Source organism: Sciurus carolinensis, chromosome 8 (assembly GCF_902686445.1).
Source record: "Sciurus carolinensis chromosome 8, mSciCar1.2, whole genome shotgun sequence".
Classification (NCBI taxonomy): Eukaryota; Metazoa; Chordata; class Mammalia; order Rodentia; family Sciuridae; genus Sciurus; species Sciurus carolinensis.
In genome coordinates this window covers 146,181,492-146,197,301 of record NC_062220.1, presented here as the reverse complement: position 1 = coordinate 146,197,301, position 15,810 = coordinate 146,181,492, and the positions used below count along the sequence as shown (strand labels likewise).

Here is a 15,810-nt window from a genome sequence, read left to right as displayed (position 1 = left end):
AATTTAGTTCAAACACCCTAGCAAAATTCTTCTGATCAGGCCCTTGCCTAAGCCTGCATCCTCCCCTCTCCCCACTTCCCAGACCCATTCCACCTTAATAAACAGTTTGTAAATTCCTTAATTGTTCTTGTTCTTTCTTCCAACCCTTTATACATAGTGTTCCTTTTTTAAAAATACCCTCTTCCCCTTGTTCACCTTTCCCCTGAGTAATCTCACTAATCCTTCACGCTCAGTTTCTCCAGGAACTTGTCACATTCACTGATCCCTAGGCCTGGGCAAGGTGTGTGTGTGTCCTGTGTGCTCCTGTGCACCTCGCATTTGCCTGTTTACTTGTTTGTTACTTGATGGGAAGAATCCGGGACTATTTTGTTCACCATATGTATCCCCAACTCCTAATAAAGAGCCTGGCACACAATTCAATACCTGGTAGCTATTATTCTTATCAGCACTTCCATCTGTCATAATTCTCAAATGTCCAAGTGTTGTATAAATAACTCTTAAGTGTGCCAAGAAGCTTAGAGTTAAGTTACAAGACTGACAAGGGCACGCATTGTTTCAGAGCCACATTGTAGGCCTTTGTTTTTCACTTACTCAATCATTTGCCCTTTTCATACTAGGAACTAACCCAGGAGTGTGACGAAAAGAAATCCCAGTATGACAGCTGTGCAGCAGGCCTGGAAAGCAATCGGTCCAAATTAGAACAGGTAAGAAGAGAGTTTTTATTATAACAATTTAGCAAAAACTGCAGTGTATGCACATTCTCACTACATCAGTCTTAAAAGAGTCCCAAATCTTTATCATCATCCCCTGGCCTGTCTTCTAAACTTCAGAAGTATTTCTTTAAACTTTATGTGTATCCCCTGAATGTTTCCATCTCTACCACTATTGCTGAAGTCCAGGGCCCATCATCCCTTGCCTAGATTCCCACAGTAATCTTCTACCTGCTTTTCTGCTTCCACTCTTGCTTTCCTAGTCTTTATTCTCCACAGAGTAGTCAAAAGAAACCTGTTTAAAATTTAAACCATCCTCCATTGGCTTCCCATAGCCCTTAAAGTCTGATTTCCATCCAGGTAATCCCAGTAGCTTACTCAAGAAAGTTGAGTCGAGAGGATCGAAAATTCAAAGCCAGCCTCTACAATTTAGTGAGGCCCTAAGCAACTTAGTGAGACCCTGTCTCTAAAAAAATTTAAAAATTAAAAAAGAGCTGGTGATGTGGCTCAATAGTTGAGTGCCCCTGGGTTCAATCCCAGGTCAAAAAAAAAAAAAAAAAAAAAAAACCTGACTTCCAAACTGACGTACAAGGCCCACCCACATCTTTAACCTCATATCCATGTGCTGTGATTCTCATCCATGGAGCTCCAGCCACATGGGCTTCCTTCACCTCCAGGCTTTCGCATGTGCTCTTCCCTCAGTCTGGGACACTCTACCCTCAATTCTTTGCTTTACTCTCTCCTTCTCATCATGCAGGTTTAAGCCTGCACATCACTTCCTCGAAAGGTCTTCTCTGACCACCTTGTACTTCTCCCCAGCATGGCCCACCCTGTCTCCCTATCACATTCTACAGTTGGGTTTTCTTCTAGCACTAATCCCTCCTAAAATAACCTTTACTTCATGTTTTCTTGTTTATATAAGCCTGTCTCCTGGACCTGTCTGGCTTGTTCACTGCTGTGTCCCCAGCACTTAAGACAATGCTAGACACACAATAGAACTTAAATGAATAACTGAACCCAGAAGTTTTGGAGTAATATGAATCATCTCTTAAAAAAAAGTGAAACCTATTCTGTTAGAGTAAAAACAATTTATAATTGCAGAAGAAATGACTGTAATGGTGTTTCTTTTGTTGTACATTGAAAGGCATTCTTTTTCCATCTGTCTTACTCTTTCAATAATATTGCCCATTTAAACTTATATATTGTAGGAAGTTAGAGGACTCCGTGAAGAATGTCTTCAAGAGGAAAGTAAATACCATTATACAAATTGTATGATTAAGGTAAGACAAAGAAAGTGGATCAGAAACTTTTCTGAGTTTTTTCTATGTCAGACTTCCCTGAAACTTGTCTTTCCATTTAGAACCTAGAAGTTCAGCTTCGTCGTGCTACTGATGAGATGAAGGCATATGTCTCTTCTGATCAACAAGAAAAAAGGAAGGCAATTAGGCAAGTGATATTTTTTATATTGAGTTACTTAATGTTTTCACTTATAGATATTTTATAAATAAAATAGTATTACACAAATTCAGAGTATTTAAGTAAGCAGATGCTAAGCTATTACTTAGGACTAAATAATTTTAAACATCTTCTGGATACTCCAGCCCTGCTACTAAATAGAAATACCTGTAATTTTATTTCTTGCTTGCTTACGTTTTTTAATGTAGTAAAATATGTAACAAAATTTACTACTTTAACCATTTGTAAGCATACAGTCCCATTGGCATTGATTATATTGACAATGCTGTACAACCATAACTACTATATATTTTCAAAACTATTTCCTCATTGCAAACAGAAACTTTTATAACCATTAAGCAAAACTTCTCATCTTCAGAAATATGTACAATTTTATAGTTGCTCGTGTATGTGTGTGTGTGTGTGTGTGTGTGTGTGTGTGTGTGTGTGTTGGTGCTGGTGATGGAACCCAGGGCCTCATGTACAATAAGCAAGCTCTCTACCACTGAGCTGCATCCCCAGCCCTATAGTTGCTTTTTTAAAGCATTAACATTGGTCTCTTTTTAAAGCCTCACATGGCTGGGACTCTTTTCATCTGCCTGTTAATTGTGCAGTGTGATGACTGCATTTGAGCTAGAAATGATGTGATTGCAGTGTGCCAGCATTTCAAGTGAGAAGAGTGTATAAATACTACTTAGTCCTTATATGGTGATTCTTTTTGTAATCCTAGCTTGTGGCATACTGTAATAAATCAAATCCTGTCTTTAAAAAATTCACTTATAGTTGAATTGCCAGCTATAAAATTCAGTCATTGAACAAGGTAAGCTTTCTTTGCCCCTCATCACAGTTCACATGTTTTGCTCTCACAATCCAATAAGAACTTGATGTTTAGGAGTCACATTTATTTGAGACTGTATTTAAGATTTTGAGTGACATATGCATTAATGTTACAAAAAGAAATCTAAGAAATAGTGTTTTTGCAGAGTCTGAATTTTTATATGTATATAGTACAGTGGAATGCAAGCCAGACAGAAAATGTCCTATAAATTGATAAATGTTTTTTTCTAATACATACTCACACATTAAACTGAAAATGTTCTCATTCTGATTCTTTTGCTGAGTGCAAACTGCTTTATAAATCTGTAGAGTCAGTGCTAAGAAATGAGAATAGTTCATTTTGTTCTTAAAAAATAAAAAGGTTATAAAAATTAAGTTCCATTTCTTTCAGAGTTATCAATATAGTCAAGAAGGAAATAATTGCTTCTGAACTATTGATTTTCTAATCATTTTTCTAGCAAGATGTTCTTTTTCATCATTTAAAAATCATTTTAAATCTTCATCGTTCCCCAGTTTTCCTGTGTAAAAATATTGTGCCATTATTATAATAGTACATAAGAATATTATGATTAAAATGAATTTGATTATATTCTAACCCCACTAATACATACCTAAGTTATCAACATGGACACAGTATTTTTATTGTTATTCCATTTTCAAATTTTACCATCATTTCTGGTGAGCCCAAAAGTATAAGAAATTAACTTGGTTGTGAAAAATTGTCTGCAAATTTTAATGTTATTTAAGGAGGCAGCATATCACAGCTCAGGATACTAGAGAAGGAATCATAAAACTTTATTCTAACCTAGTTTTGTTCCTAGTTGTGTGACCTTGGACAGGTCACTCCATCATCTATAAAATGAGAGCAACATTTATAGAATCAAGTAATAGAATACACATAGCAGTGCTTTCACATGTACATAGCATGAATTCCTGGAGGGCAAAGGCTCTGTCTGTCCTGTTTTCTACTTGAAACTCAGAGCACACCTAACACAGAACAAGTATTCTGTAATATTCCCTCTCTCTCTTTCTGTTATTATTATTTTTTAAATGTTCTTTTATAAATATTGTTTTAGTTGTCAGTGGACCTTTATTTTATTAGTTATATGTGGAGCTGAGGATCGAACCCAGTGCCTCACACATGCCAGGCAAGTGCTCTATCATTGAGCTACAACCCCAGCCCTATTATTATTTTTTTAATCCAGGTACTTTTTTTTATTATAAATGGACCCAATACCTTTATTTTATTTATTTATATTTATGTGGTGCTGAGGATCAAACCTAGTGCCTCATGTGTGCTAGGCAAGCACTCTACCACTGAACCACAACCCCAGACCCCCATAATTATTACTTAAATGACTTTATTGAATAAATTAAAATTAGGTATATCATACTGAACCTGTTAGTTTAATAATAAATTTTTATATAAAGGGAAATGCAAGAAAAATTTGAATAATTCTGAGACCTAGGATAATAAATGAATTATTTAAAGCTATCTGAGCTATATCTATACATTCTTCTTTTTTTTTAATTAATTTTGTTGTTGTTGTTGTTGTGTATGGACAGCACGCCTTTATTTTGTTTGCTTATTTTTGTATGCGAGGCTAAGGATGGAACCCAGTGCCCATACGTGCTAGGCAAGCGCTCTGCCACTATGCCCCAGATCCAGCCCCTATACATTCTTCCTGAGTAATATGTCATTTATATCCTCCTAGCTGTTTTTCTTTGGTGCACTGGAAAGGCAAACATTTTGTCTTAAAAATTTTAAGAGGAAAATGAAAGTTCCTCAAGAATGTATTTATTGGGGCTGGGGAGATAGCTCAGTTGGTAAAGTGCTTGCCTTACAAGCATAGGGCCCTGGGTTCGATCCCCAGCACTGCAAAAAAAAAAAAAAAATGTATTTATTCTCTTCCACCCTCATTCCTGTGCATAGATTCTATCTTCACTTAGGCTCTGAAAGGACCCTGGGTACTTTTGATTGTCATTCTCTCTATTCTAATCACTTGTCATATCCCTTTTTTGCACAAATGCATAACATTCTTCCTTCATTTAGGGTGCTATATTTTCTCTTTTGTGGTTTATTATTTCTTAGCGTCTCAATTTTGTATTGTTTAATTTTATTAAGTACAACAATATAGATTTTCACAGAAAAATGAAAACAAATCTATTTACATTCACATATAAGGTCTACAGTCTCTCTTAATACTCTTTGACATTTGTTCCTTTGTCCTCTATTCTCAATCTTTGTCCTTAACATGTCACCTACTTTATATCTTATTTTTGCCTTGTACAGTCAAGACAAATTATTTAATTTTTTTTAATTTTTGACATTTAAAAAATTTTTTTACATTAAAACTTATTTTTCTGTCATGTACATAGTGGACAAATTGAGTCCTTACTTGAAACATCTAGTCTATCTAGATGGTTAGAAGTGCCCATCTATGTTAAATGTAGAGGTAGTAAAATATTACTTTGTAAATGTCCTTTTGCTAAAATTCATATAAAATATTGTCTTTTGAAAATGGAACTGTTAAACCACCTCTGTAAGCAGTATATACCATCTGTACTTGTTCAGTGACGTGGAAGAGGTGGGAGGGAAGCAATTACAAAAGGTAATGTGTGTTTGTTAGAGATTTAAGACATCACTTTTCTGTGTTTTGTGCATTTTCTTTTGCTATGTAAACAGCATATGATGGACAAATGAGTCCAAATTTTGCAACATCTTGTCTGTAGATATTAAAGAGGTCGCCAGTGTATGACCAAGTAGTAAAATTAGCACATTTTGTACATTTTTGTTGAAATGCATAGGAAAGCTTGAACTTTGTAAATGACTTCTGGATATGAATTTGTTCAACCATCTCTAAGCATTACATATACCCGCACTTGTCCACTGGACTGAAAGTAGTGAGAAGGAAGTGAGTAGGGAGGGGTTCAAGGACAAAACGGTCATATTAGAAGATACCTCAGATTATAACCCTTGCTACATGTGCAATTTTATTTATCAGTGCTGTGTACATAGTGGACAAGTTCATATGTGGAATATATATGTATATATAGGTGTATAATATATGTGTGTATAATATTTAGAAGTGATTGATATATTTAAAAGTAGTAGAATAAAACTTTTCATAAATAGGTTAAAAAACTTATTTTTATTTAGCTTATAAAAGAAATACTTGTAAAAACAAGAAGTAATCATTATGAAACAGTGTGCACAGAAATTAATGCTATCCACGTGGCCATGCCTTTTTGGTGTGTGTTATGCCATAGCCTTTTCCCAGGCATTTGCTAATACATCTCTGTAAACATTTCTCCCCTCTATAGACATTTAGTTTGTTTGCAAATTTCTTCCTGTTCTAAGCATTGGTGAAGTAAATAACCTTTGTTTTTATGTTCATTAACTTCAGGGAGTTTTTTTAATAGAATGATTTCCTAGAAATAGAATGGCAGAATTACATACTATTTAATGTTTAAAATGTGTATCCTTTCTCCTGCAAGCCTTGTTAAGGTATAATTTAAACAAATAGGTTGCCATTGTTTAAGGGTATAATAACCAGAAATAGTACTTAACATCTTAATTCTCTTAATTACTTATGCAATGTTTTGTCTCCTTTTTTTTTTTTTCTTAAATTACTATTTGCCAGAACTGGCTAAAGATGGGGAAAGACAAAGTATTTGAAAATGGGTTTAATTCTGACTCCAATACCTATTTTACACTATATTGACTAATGTATTTAGATAGATCTATTAAATTATAATCTAGTTGTATGACTGAATCAATTGAAGTAAATGAAACTAAATCATTATGTTGACTCTCCAGGGAACAGTATACCAAAAATATTGCTGAACAAGAAAACCTTGGAAAGGTAAGAATTATTTATTTTTTTAAATGTATCTAATTAATTCAGTCTTTTTGTTCATGATTGTGACATTGTTGTTCTTTTTAAAAGGCTATAGTATAGTTTTTTGAAGGAAAATTGTTAAATCCTTTCATAGATGAAAACCCTTCCTTAGGAAATCAGGGGCTGGGGTTGCAGTTCAGTGCTAGAGCACTTACCTAGCACACATGAGGCCCTGGGTTCAAGCCCCAGCACTGAAAAAAAAACAACAACAAAAACAAAACAAAAAATCCTTTAGGCCTTCACTTTTTTTTTTTTTTTTTTGGGTGCTGGGAATCAAACTCAGGGCCTCATGCATGCTAAATGAACACTCTCCCACTGAGCTACAGTCTCAGCTCTACAGCAGAATTTTTTGGGGAAAAAACCATCTAACTTTAAATAACAGTTCATGATAAGTTTCTTACTACAGTTTTCAGATTATTTTCACATTTTTCTGTGTATGAAATATACATATATTTATTCATTTATTTTATTTAATAAACACAAAGCTTTTACTATTAAGTACTGGTTTAAGCCCTTTACAAACATTGATTCATGTAATATAAACAGTTGTAAAACCTTATGGATTAGCTGTTGCTATAACAAAATACCTGAAACAACAAACATACAAATAAAAAAGGTTTATTTTTGGCTCCTGGTTTTAGAGGTTCCAGTGTACAATCAGGCAAACCCATTGGTTTTAGGCCTCTGATGAGAGTACTAGATGACAATGGCAAGGACCCCATAGCAGAGCAAACTGCTCACGTCATGAGGAAACAATAGAGGAAGACCAGAACCAGGTCAGGTCCCACAGTCTCCTTTAAGAGCATGCCTTCAGTGACCTAAGGAACTCCCCTAGGCCCTACTTCCTAAAGGTTCTACCACCTCCCAGTAGTACCACCCTAGCGACCAAGGCTCTAACACATGGATCTTTGAGGGAGTATTCAAGATCCCAACTATAGCACCTTACTTAAAATATTCAGCTCCCAGAATTATATGAGGATTATTGAAATAGAAGTTTGTGATTAAGTCTTGTTTTCTCACTTCTCTGGGCTATTCCTGCAAAAAGAGGTAGTAGATAGTAAAGGCCTTGACCATCAGGATTAAATAACTAAATTAATTGTTGAAATTGACTTCATAAAACAACATGTTTTAACAACACTAGCTCTGTCATTCTTAGCAGAAAAAAAGACCTCTATTAACCAATCAGAAGAAAGATGACCCATTATCAAATGACTTGGCTCCAGTCCTAGACTGGGGTCCTGGACAAGTCCCTTGAAAACTTCATTTCTTCATGTTTAAACTGAAATAGGTAGATGAGAAACTTAAAAATTAAAAGACCAAGTTGAGTTCTAAGGTCATCGTCAGTGATTTTAAATAGTGAAGGCTGACCATGCTTCACAATCCCCCATATCTTCTGTTTCTTTAAATATCTAGTCAATGTTCAAATTTCACCACTTGTCTCTTGTTTGAATCAGCATCCTTATAGAAGTCCATACATTGTTAATAGTTGATTAATCTCTTGAGTTTCTTCTCTACGTTACTTTAGTTTCACTATTGAAAATAAAATGTTCTCATTATATTTTCTAATTATGAAGTTTGTAGCATCATCATTAGGGATTGTTTAACTACAATTTTTCATTTATAATACTGACTGTGTGTGGGTATTTAATTTCACTGTAAATATTCTTGAGTCTGCAACATGGAAGTAATTTCATTTATACACTATATATATGTAAAACTGAAACTTGTCCATTCTTAAAGCACAAATGAAAAAGTATGGCTTTGTTTCTGTTTTAATGCATTACTGATTAGCTGTTATCTGACTCAGTAAATTGCCCATGGAAAAATTATTGATCCTTATTTACATTTCTGGTCTGAATTATTATTTAAAACATACATGTGTCTGTGCTTTTACATAAAAGCTGAATTAGCTCCTAGAAACTGATGAGTAATATTCTAAAGGTGAACTTCGGAAATACAAATGGTATAGAAAACAGTGTAGATAGGGTAGATATAGTCTTCATTATTAAAATCTTATTATGGAAAATTTCAAAGCTGTGTAAAAAGTGGAGAAGATATCCATGTATACCCATCATTTTATCTTCAATAATTAAACTCCTGGCCAGTCTTGTTTTATATGTAGTCTCACCCATTGCCCCCAATTTTTTTATCTGACCATATTTTAGTATGTGTCATAAAGCTGCTTTTGAAGATAACTATAATACCATTCTCACACCAAAAATAACTTAACAGTAATTTCATAATATCCAGTAATCAATTTCAGAATTCACCAGTTGTCTGTTTTTTTAATGACTTATTTGTTTGAATCAGGGTTCTAATAAAAGTTCTTGCATTGCTATTAGTTGGTAATCTCTTAAGTCTTCATAGTTTATTCCTTCATCTTTTTTCTTTGGAGTTGTTGGAAGAAAAAAGTCTAGTCATTTGTCCTGATGGGTTTCCAACACTTTAAATTTTGCTGATGGTATCCCTGTGATATCAATCAGAATGTTCTTCTGTCCCCAGTATATCCTGTGAGTTGGTAAATGTTTTGATATTTGACAAGAATACTTCCTGGGTAGTGGTATGCACTTCCATCAGAAGGATTTCTTCTTGTGATGTAGACAGACATTAATAATCAATTCCTAGATACATAATTCATGAGAGGGGGCAAAATGGTGACATTCTAATTAAGTTGTTCCCTCTTCATTTATTGACTAAAATAATTCTATAATAATAACAATTCTAACATAATAATTCTAATCCTTATCAGCTATTTAGTTACCCTGAGGTACAGATCATATAAGAAAGGCAGAAATATCACTTGATTCAAAATACCACTTGACTGGTTTTCAAAATGGATGAGTTGATTATCATCCTTCAAAAGTATCTGTGTGACTTCCACATTGAATATATTTGGTACGTTTCTATTATAAGTATTATTCTTATAAGTGCTCAAATTGTCCCATGTTTGGGCAGTGGGAGTCTCTAGAAGTCAGTTCCTGAATCCTTCTGAAATAACACTTAGTAGACTTTGATGGCGTCTTTATTCTCTGGTGTGACAAAGGTGAACCTAGAAGCTCCTCTTGTACATTTCCTGTCCCAAACCTAGACTCAGCCATTTCTCAAAGAAGCACTCCTCTGTTCTGGTTTTGTGATTTGTGAATAAATAGCTAATAGCCATTATTCGTTTTACATTAATGAGAGTAAATAGAAAGAAATTAAAGAAAACCTTCTGAAGCTGATTCTTCATTTATCAGACAACTTATGAATTCAATATGTGCGATTTCTTTATAGGATAAAAAAGAATAATGTTCATGTTTGAAGGAATGTTTTGAATCAAGTTATAAACCATCATTTGTTTTGAGGATTCGGTGTGATTGTGAATAATTGACTTCCATCCAAAGAGTTCATTTTAAATAATATGAAAACACTTTTCTTTCTCTTGTTTTGAAAAATATCTGAATGGATGCTGATGTGTACAGAAATATATGTTAAGCCCCGAATCCTATTAAAGATCCAAACTTAATTGACAGATCTAATTAAAGATTATTCTTAGGTCGGAGGCGTGTAACTCGGTGGCAGAGCACGTGCTTAGCATGCACAAGGTCCTGGGTTTGATCCCCAGCACCAAATAAAAATTCTTTCCCCCTTCCAATATAGTGTTCTACTGCAAAATCTTTGAGGAAAGTGGTAGTAGCAATTTGTCATTTAAGCAAAATGAGCCAATGACTAGTTTTTCCCCAATTTCCAGACTGTGTCATTTAAAAAACAAAGTTCCTTAATTGTAAACAGAGGTTCTAGAACAGATCTAAAATTTCAAGGCAAACACAGATTAACCTAGTCTTCAAAATGATAGTAGTCTAAGCCCTTTAAACCAGCACAGACAGGACATTTGCAGACATCCTCAGGCTAATTGAGACTCCCCTCCCCCTTTAAAAAACAGTGATACCCGATTTAGCAAGGCCATAAGCAACTCAGTGAGCTCTGTCTCTAAACAAAAATACAAAAAGGGCTGGGGATGTGGCTCAGTGGTTGAGTGCCCCTCAGTTCAATCCGTGGTACCACCAAAAAAAAAAAAAAAAAAAAAGAAAGAAAGAAAGAAAAGAAAAGAAAAGAAAACAATGAAACCTGTGATATTTTATTTCTTGTACTTCATAACTAAAAACAAAATAAATCTGTATTAAATGACAATAAGCTTAAATATATTACATACTACAGTCAGTTGTATTCATAAAGTTAAAGGTTTCAAACAGTAACAAAGCAAATCAAATTTAATATTTCTAATACAGACAGTACCAACATCCTGTCTTTGGTTCTTTAAATAACTTTTATAGGTTGTTAGGATTTTTGACAAGGAAATTTTTCCAATAATGTAAAAAAAGTTACAATTTAAGTAGTATCTTAATTTAAAATCATGTTCAGAACTCTTAAAAATTCTTGGTCTGCTTTAATGTCCTTTCCAAATACTTTTGCTTTAGTTTAAGAGGATAAAAATGGTTTTGGTAAGTTATATTATATATAACATATAAACTTAGATAGATATATTCATATACTAGGTATGGCATAAAAATTTTGCCGGTTATATTTTAAATTTATACTTTGTTTTCCCTTGCTCTTTAGCTGGGGTGGGTAGTATGTAAGAAGTGACTTGAATCTTGTCCAGCTTAGTTTATCCTCTCATCTAGTCAAGTACCTGCCACCACCACTCTCATTTGTCCTTAGATCAGCTAATAGATCTACCCTGTACTAAAAGAGGAAAAGACCAGGCTGTTCCTGTGTAACCTGCTTCTATGTCTTCTCATGTTTTTCTCTCCCTCTTGGTGATTTTCCTCATACTCCACGTCAGTGTAGATATTTCTGTCACACGGTTTCCTTTTATGTACACTGTTGTCTTCTCTCCATTCCCCTCTTCTCTTCTCTCTTTTGAGTGTGTGTTGTCCCTCCTTTCAGTCAGCCTTCCTCAATCTCCCTAATGTAGAAGTAAATTATATTTTTGTAATTAATCAAAAATTTTTTTTACTTCTGTTTGTAGTTTTAAAATCAACAAGTAAAACAGTTTTGGCAGGTGGAACCATCTAGGTTGTTAGTAACAAAAACAATTCTGAGAAGGATTTTGGCCTACTGAGTGCTATTTTTTTTTTTAATAATCCCTATGTCTTTTCCCTAAGGAAGATATGAATATAATTGATTAGTTTGAACATACAGAGAGTACATACTGTTTCAGGATAGAATGCATCATCTAGTAACAACACAACATATGTAACACATCATAGCTTAGCAAGTATTTCCATGTCTATTGTCATGTGAAAAATATATAAGGCAGATAATTTTATTGTCTCCATTATTATTCTTAATTGACAATTGAGAAAACAGGTTGGAAGAACTTTCTTCCTCTAGTGACAAAGCTAAAGTTAAAACTCATCTTCTGACTTCCAAAATCTGCATTCTATACCATGACACTATTCTGTTTTCCTAATTCCCTTTATTTTTCCCCCTCTCTTCCTTTTATATTGTTCTGTTTAACTTAAGATTGTTCTACATCTACCTTAAAAATAATTAGCTTTGTTAATCTCAGTTCTGACATGTTATAGGAGAACCTTGTTTTTTAACTATTTTTCATCAAGTGTACAAAGCATTCCATATCCCTCTCACTTACAACACTAGAAGTAAATCCCTATAACTGAGACTTAATTATTCTTGATTTTTCTTAAATGTTAGAAACTCCGGGAAAAACAAAAAGCTGTACGAGAAAGTCATGGTCCCAACATGAAACAAGCAAAAATGTGGCGTGATTTTGAACAATTGATGGAATGTAAAAAACAGTGCTTTCTGAAACAACAAAGCCTCACTTCCATTGGTCAGGTAATTCAGGAGGGAGGAGAGGACCGACTGATCCTCTGAATTTGTGTGCCATTGCCTGGGTTTTTAGTTGTTACCAGTTCTAAGTATAATCCCATAATGTATTTCTTTCCTTGAAAGTGATTTGTACAATAATTTGCTTTCTGATAGCCATTCTTTATTATATTTTCTTGGGAAATAAAATTAGGGTAGATTTAGGTTTCAAAGTTTTATTTTTTTTTTAATATGAAAAGAGGCTTCTATTGTTTTGCTTAGTTTAGATGTCAATGGTGTCTTCTGAGTTTTATGAGACAGGAGACTAAGTTAAGTATCTGTAAATGTAAACATATGTCCATTAAGAAACATGTAGTTTTTAAAAACTGTAATAACCTAATGGCTTAATGTTTTTCTTAATCTTTTTTTTAACTTTAGAGGAATCTTTTAGGAACTAATATCTCTTGTTTTGAAGAAACATTTATCTGAAGTTCAGCAATTCCTACAGTTTCACTTCACTTTCTTTTTCTTCTGTAAAATGCAAGACAATTTAATATTTTGACTAATGTATTTGTTCTGTTCATGTAATTTAAAAGCAAATAAAACTTGGCACATATATCTTGCTTATTTATTTCAAAGTTAATATAGTTGGGGCTGGGGTTGTGGCTCGGGGATAGAGTACCTAGCACATGTGACGCACTATGCTTGATCCTCAGCACCACATAAAAATAAATAAAATAAGGGTATTGTGTCCATCTACAACTAAAATTATTTTTTAAAAAATCATAGGCTGGGGTGGTAGTTCAGTGGTAGAATGCTTGCCTAGCATGTGTAAAACACTGGTTTCAATTCTCAGCACCACATATAAATAAATGAATAAAATAAAAGTCTATCAACATCTAAAAAAATACATATTCTTAAAAAATTATAGGACTGGGTTGTGGTTCAGTAATAGCACACTCACCTAGCATGCGTGGGTTTGATCCTCCACCACATTAAAAAAAAAAGGTATTTAAAAAAATTTTTTTTAATTTATAGTTGCCTTGTGTCAAAATCATTTTTAATTAAGTATTCACATTCTAATAATCTAAAGGATTTCCACAAAAATCTATTTATAAATTGAATAATATCATAATCTGATAGTTTGGGGATTATTATTTTACAAATAAAAGTTGTCATAAATGTAGTTGTCATTACAAGATTCCTCGTGAAATTCAAGAAATCAGAATGCCTCCAGCCTCTGCTTCATTTGGACAGGATGCTTGATTTCTTAAAGAAGGGTACTAAATTCATATGCTATGCTTGACTTCATTTTTGGGTTCAGTATATTTTTCAAAATATCTTGCCTTTTTAGATTTGAGAACTCAGATTTCGTATTGTTAGCATTTCCACCTTAGACCTCTTCTTTTCATCTATCCTAAAAAAATAAATATATACTTGTGTGTGTGTGTGTGTGTGTGTGTGTGTGTGTGTGTTGTTTCTACCCTGTTTAAAATACACAAGCTTTGATCTCTTTGTTCCAAGTGTGATCTACTTTTAATATTTGTTCAAAAGCTTCTTAATTGGTAAACAGAACCTCCCTAATTTTACGAGTTATTGTAAGAAGGGATAGAATTCGTCAGACCAAAGAAGAACTGGACTTAGCAGAAGAATATAGAAAGAAACTTTTTAAAAAAATTTTAAGAAAAAAAAAAAAAGAAACCTGTTAGTGTTAGTGCGCATCAGTGATTTGAATCTTGTTCTCCATGCATTTATCTTGTTTGGACCAGTGTCGGATATACCGGCATTCTCCTTTGTGCCCTTAGTAGATCAACCACAAGTGAAAACTAAAAGAAAGTCTGTGTTTTAGTGTGCGGAGTCAAACCCTTCTTAGTTCAATCATCGTTTCTGGACTTTTAGATAGTATTTGTACAATATTGGCTACAGGCTTGTTATTTTAAAGCCAGTAGAAAATGATGCTTCAATAATCAGAATGTTAATTCCTTTGCAATATTTAAAAGACTAGGTACCTATTACAGAAACTGTGTTTCATTTTATTCCCCCAAAGGAAAGAGTCAACTCAAAAGATTATTAAACCCAGTGATTAATAGTTTGTTTTTGTTTTTTATTTTTTTCTTATTTTTTAAATTTTTTTTATTTTTTTCTTGAACCCTCCTCTGTCTTTGGTGATCCTGTCAAGTTTTAACGACAGGTACTCCAAGGAATGATTACAATTCTACTGATTGGATTATTCCTTGCCATCTTTGTTCTACACAGAGAGAGTATGTGGATTAAACATGAAGGCAGCTCCAAAATTATTCTATTAACTGAAGCAGAATATCGTTGTTACTTCAAGGAAAGCAAATTGAAAACTCTAAAAGTACAAAGTTATTTATAATTTTTATGTAACATTGGACATTTAGTAATGCAGCTTAATAGGTTTCATGCAGTGACTTTCCACTCTTTTGTAATTTGATTGGAACATTAAAGAGCTTTGACTAACTTTGACAGGTTTTTGACAGCTGGCACTTAAGAAGAGCATATTACATTTTTCCTTCAGGATTAATACTCTAGCTGCTAATTGATGAGAGCACTTAATCATTTTAGAAAATAATTTCTCTTTCACATGATGACCCAAATAAAGGAAAAAAATGTAGCCTGAGAAATCTGCTTCTGTGATCACAGATTTCCTCCTCTTAGGGCTTGGTGCTGCCAGCTGTTGCCTAGGACTGTCAACTGTGACTCAAAAGGCCATTGCTTCTCTTGCTCTCTGTTGGTTCAGTAAACAGTCCAACTTTAACCCTTAGGAAGAATCATATAGTAGGAAGTATTTTCTGTTATAAATCTCTTAACAGTGGATTCAAGGTGATGTATTTTCCAGGTCCAGAGAGTGTACCAGAGGATTTTAGAACACTGTACAAAGGCACATGAAAATCAAATCAGCAATTGCAGAACAGCTGCCTTTTTCTTTAACAATTCTATAATTTTGCTTTAATTCAAAAGGCAACAATATTAGAATAAGTCACTTAGTTAACCTGTCAAATAAATGCAAATGACCAGGCATGGTGGTATATGCTGTAATCCTAGGGACTCAGGAGGCTGAGGCAGGAGGATGG

General features: G+C 33.8%; 1 protein-coding gene across 3 annotated transcripts in view; it reads left to right on the top strand.

The window, feature by feature from the left end:
- Nucleotides 1-13,320, top strand: part of Ift81 (intraflagellar transport 81) — a 62,901-nt gene extending 49,581 nt beyond the window's left edge. For all 3 annotated transcript variants that reach the window (XM_047562417.1, XM_047562418.1, XM_047562416.1), the window contains exons 15-19: nt 618-704; nt 1,919-1,990; nt 2,071-2,156; nt 6,823-6,868; nt 12,602-13,320. In XM_047562417.1, coding sequence (XP_047418373.1) covers nt 618-704; nt 1,919-1,990; nt 2,071-2,156; nt 6,823-6,868; nt 12,602-12,784 — 474 coding nt within the window. In that variant the 3' untranslated portion in view covers nt 12,785-13,320. The remainder of the gene's footprint in view (nt 1-617; nt 705-1,918; nt 1,991-2,070; nt 2,157-6,822; nt 6,869-12,601) is intronic.
- Nucleotides 13,321-15,810: the final 2,490 nt, after the last annotated feature.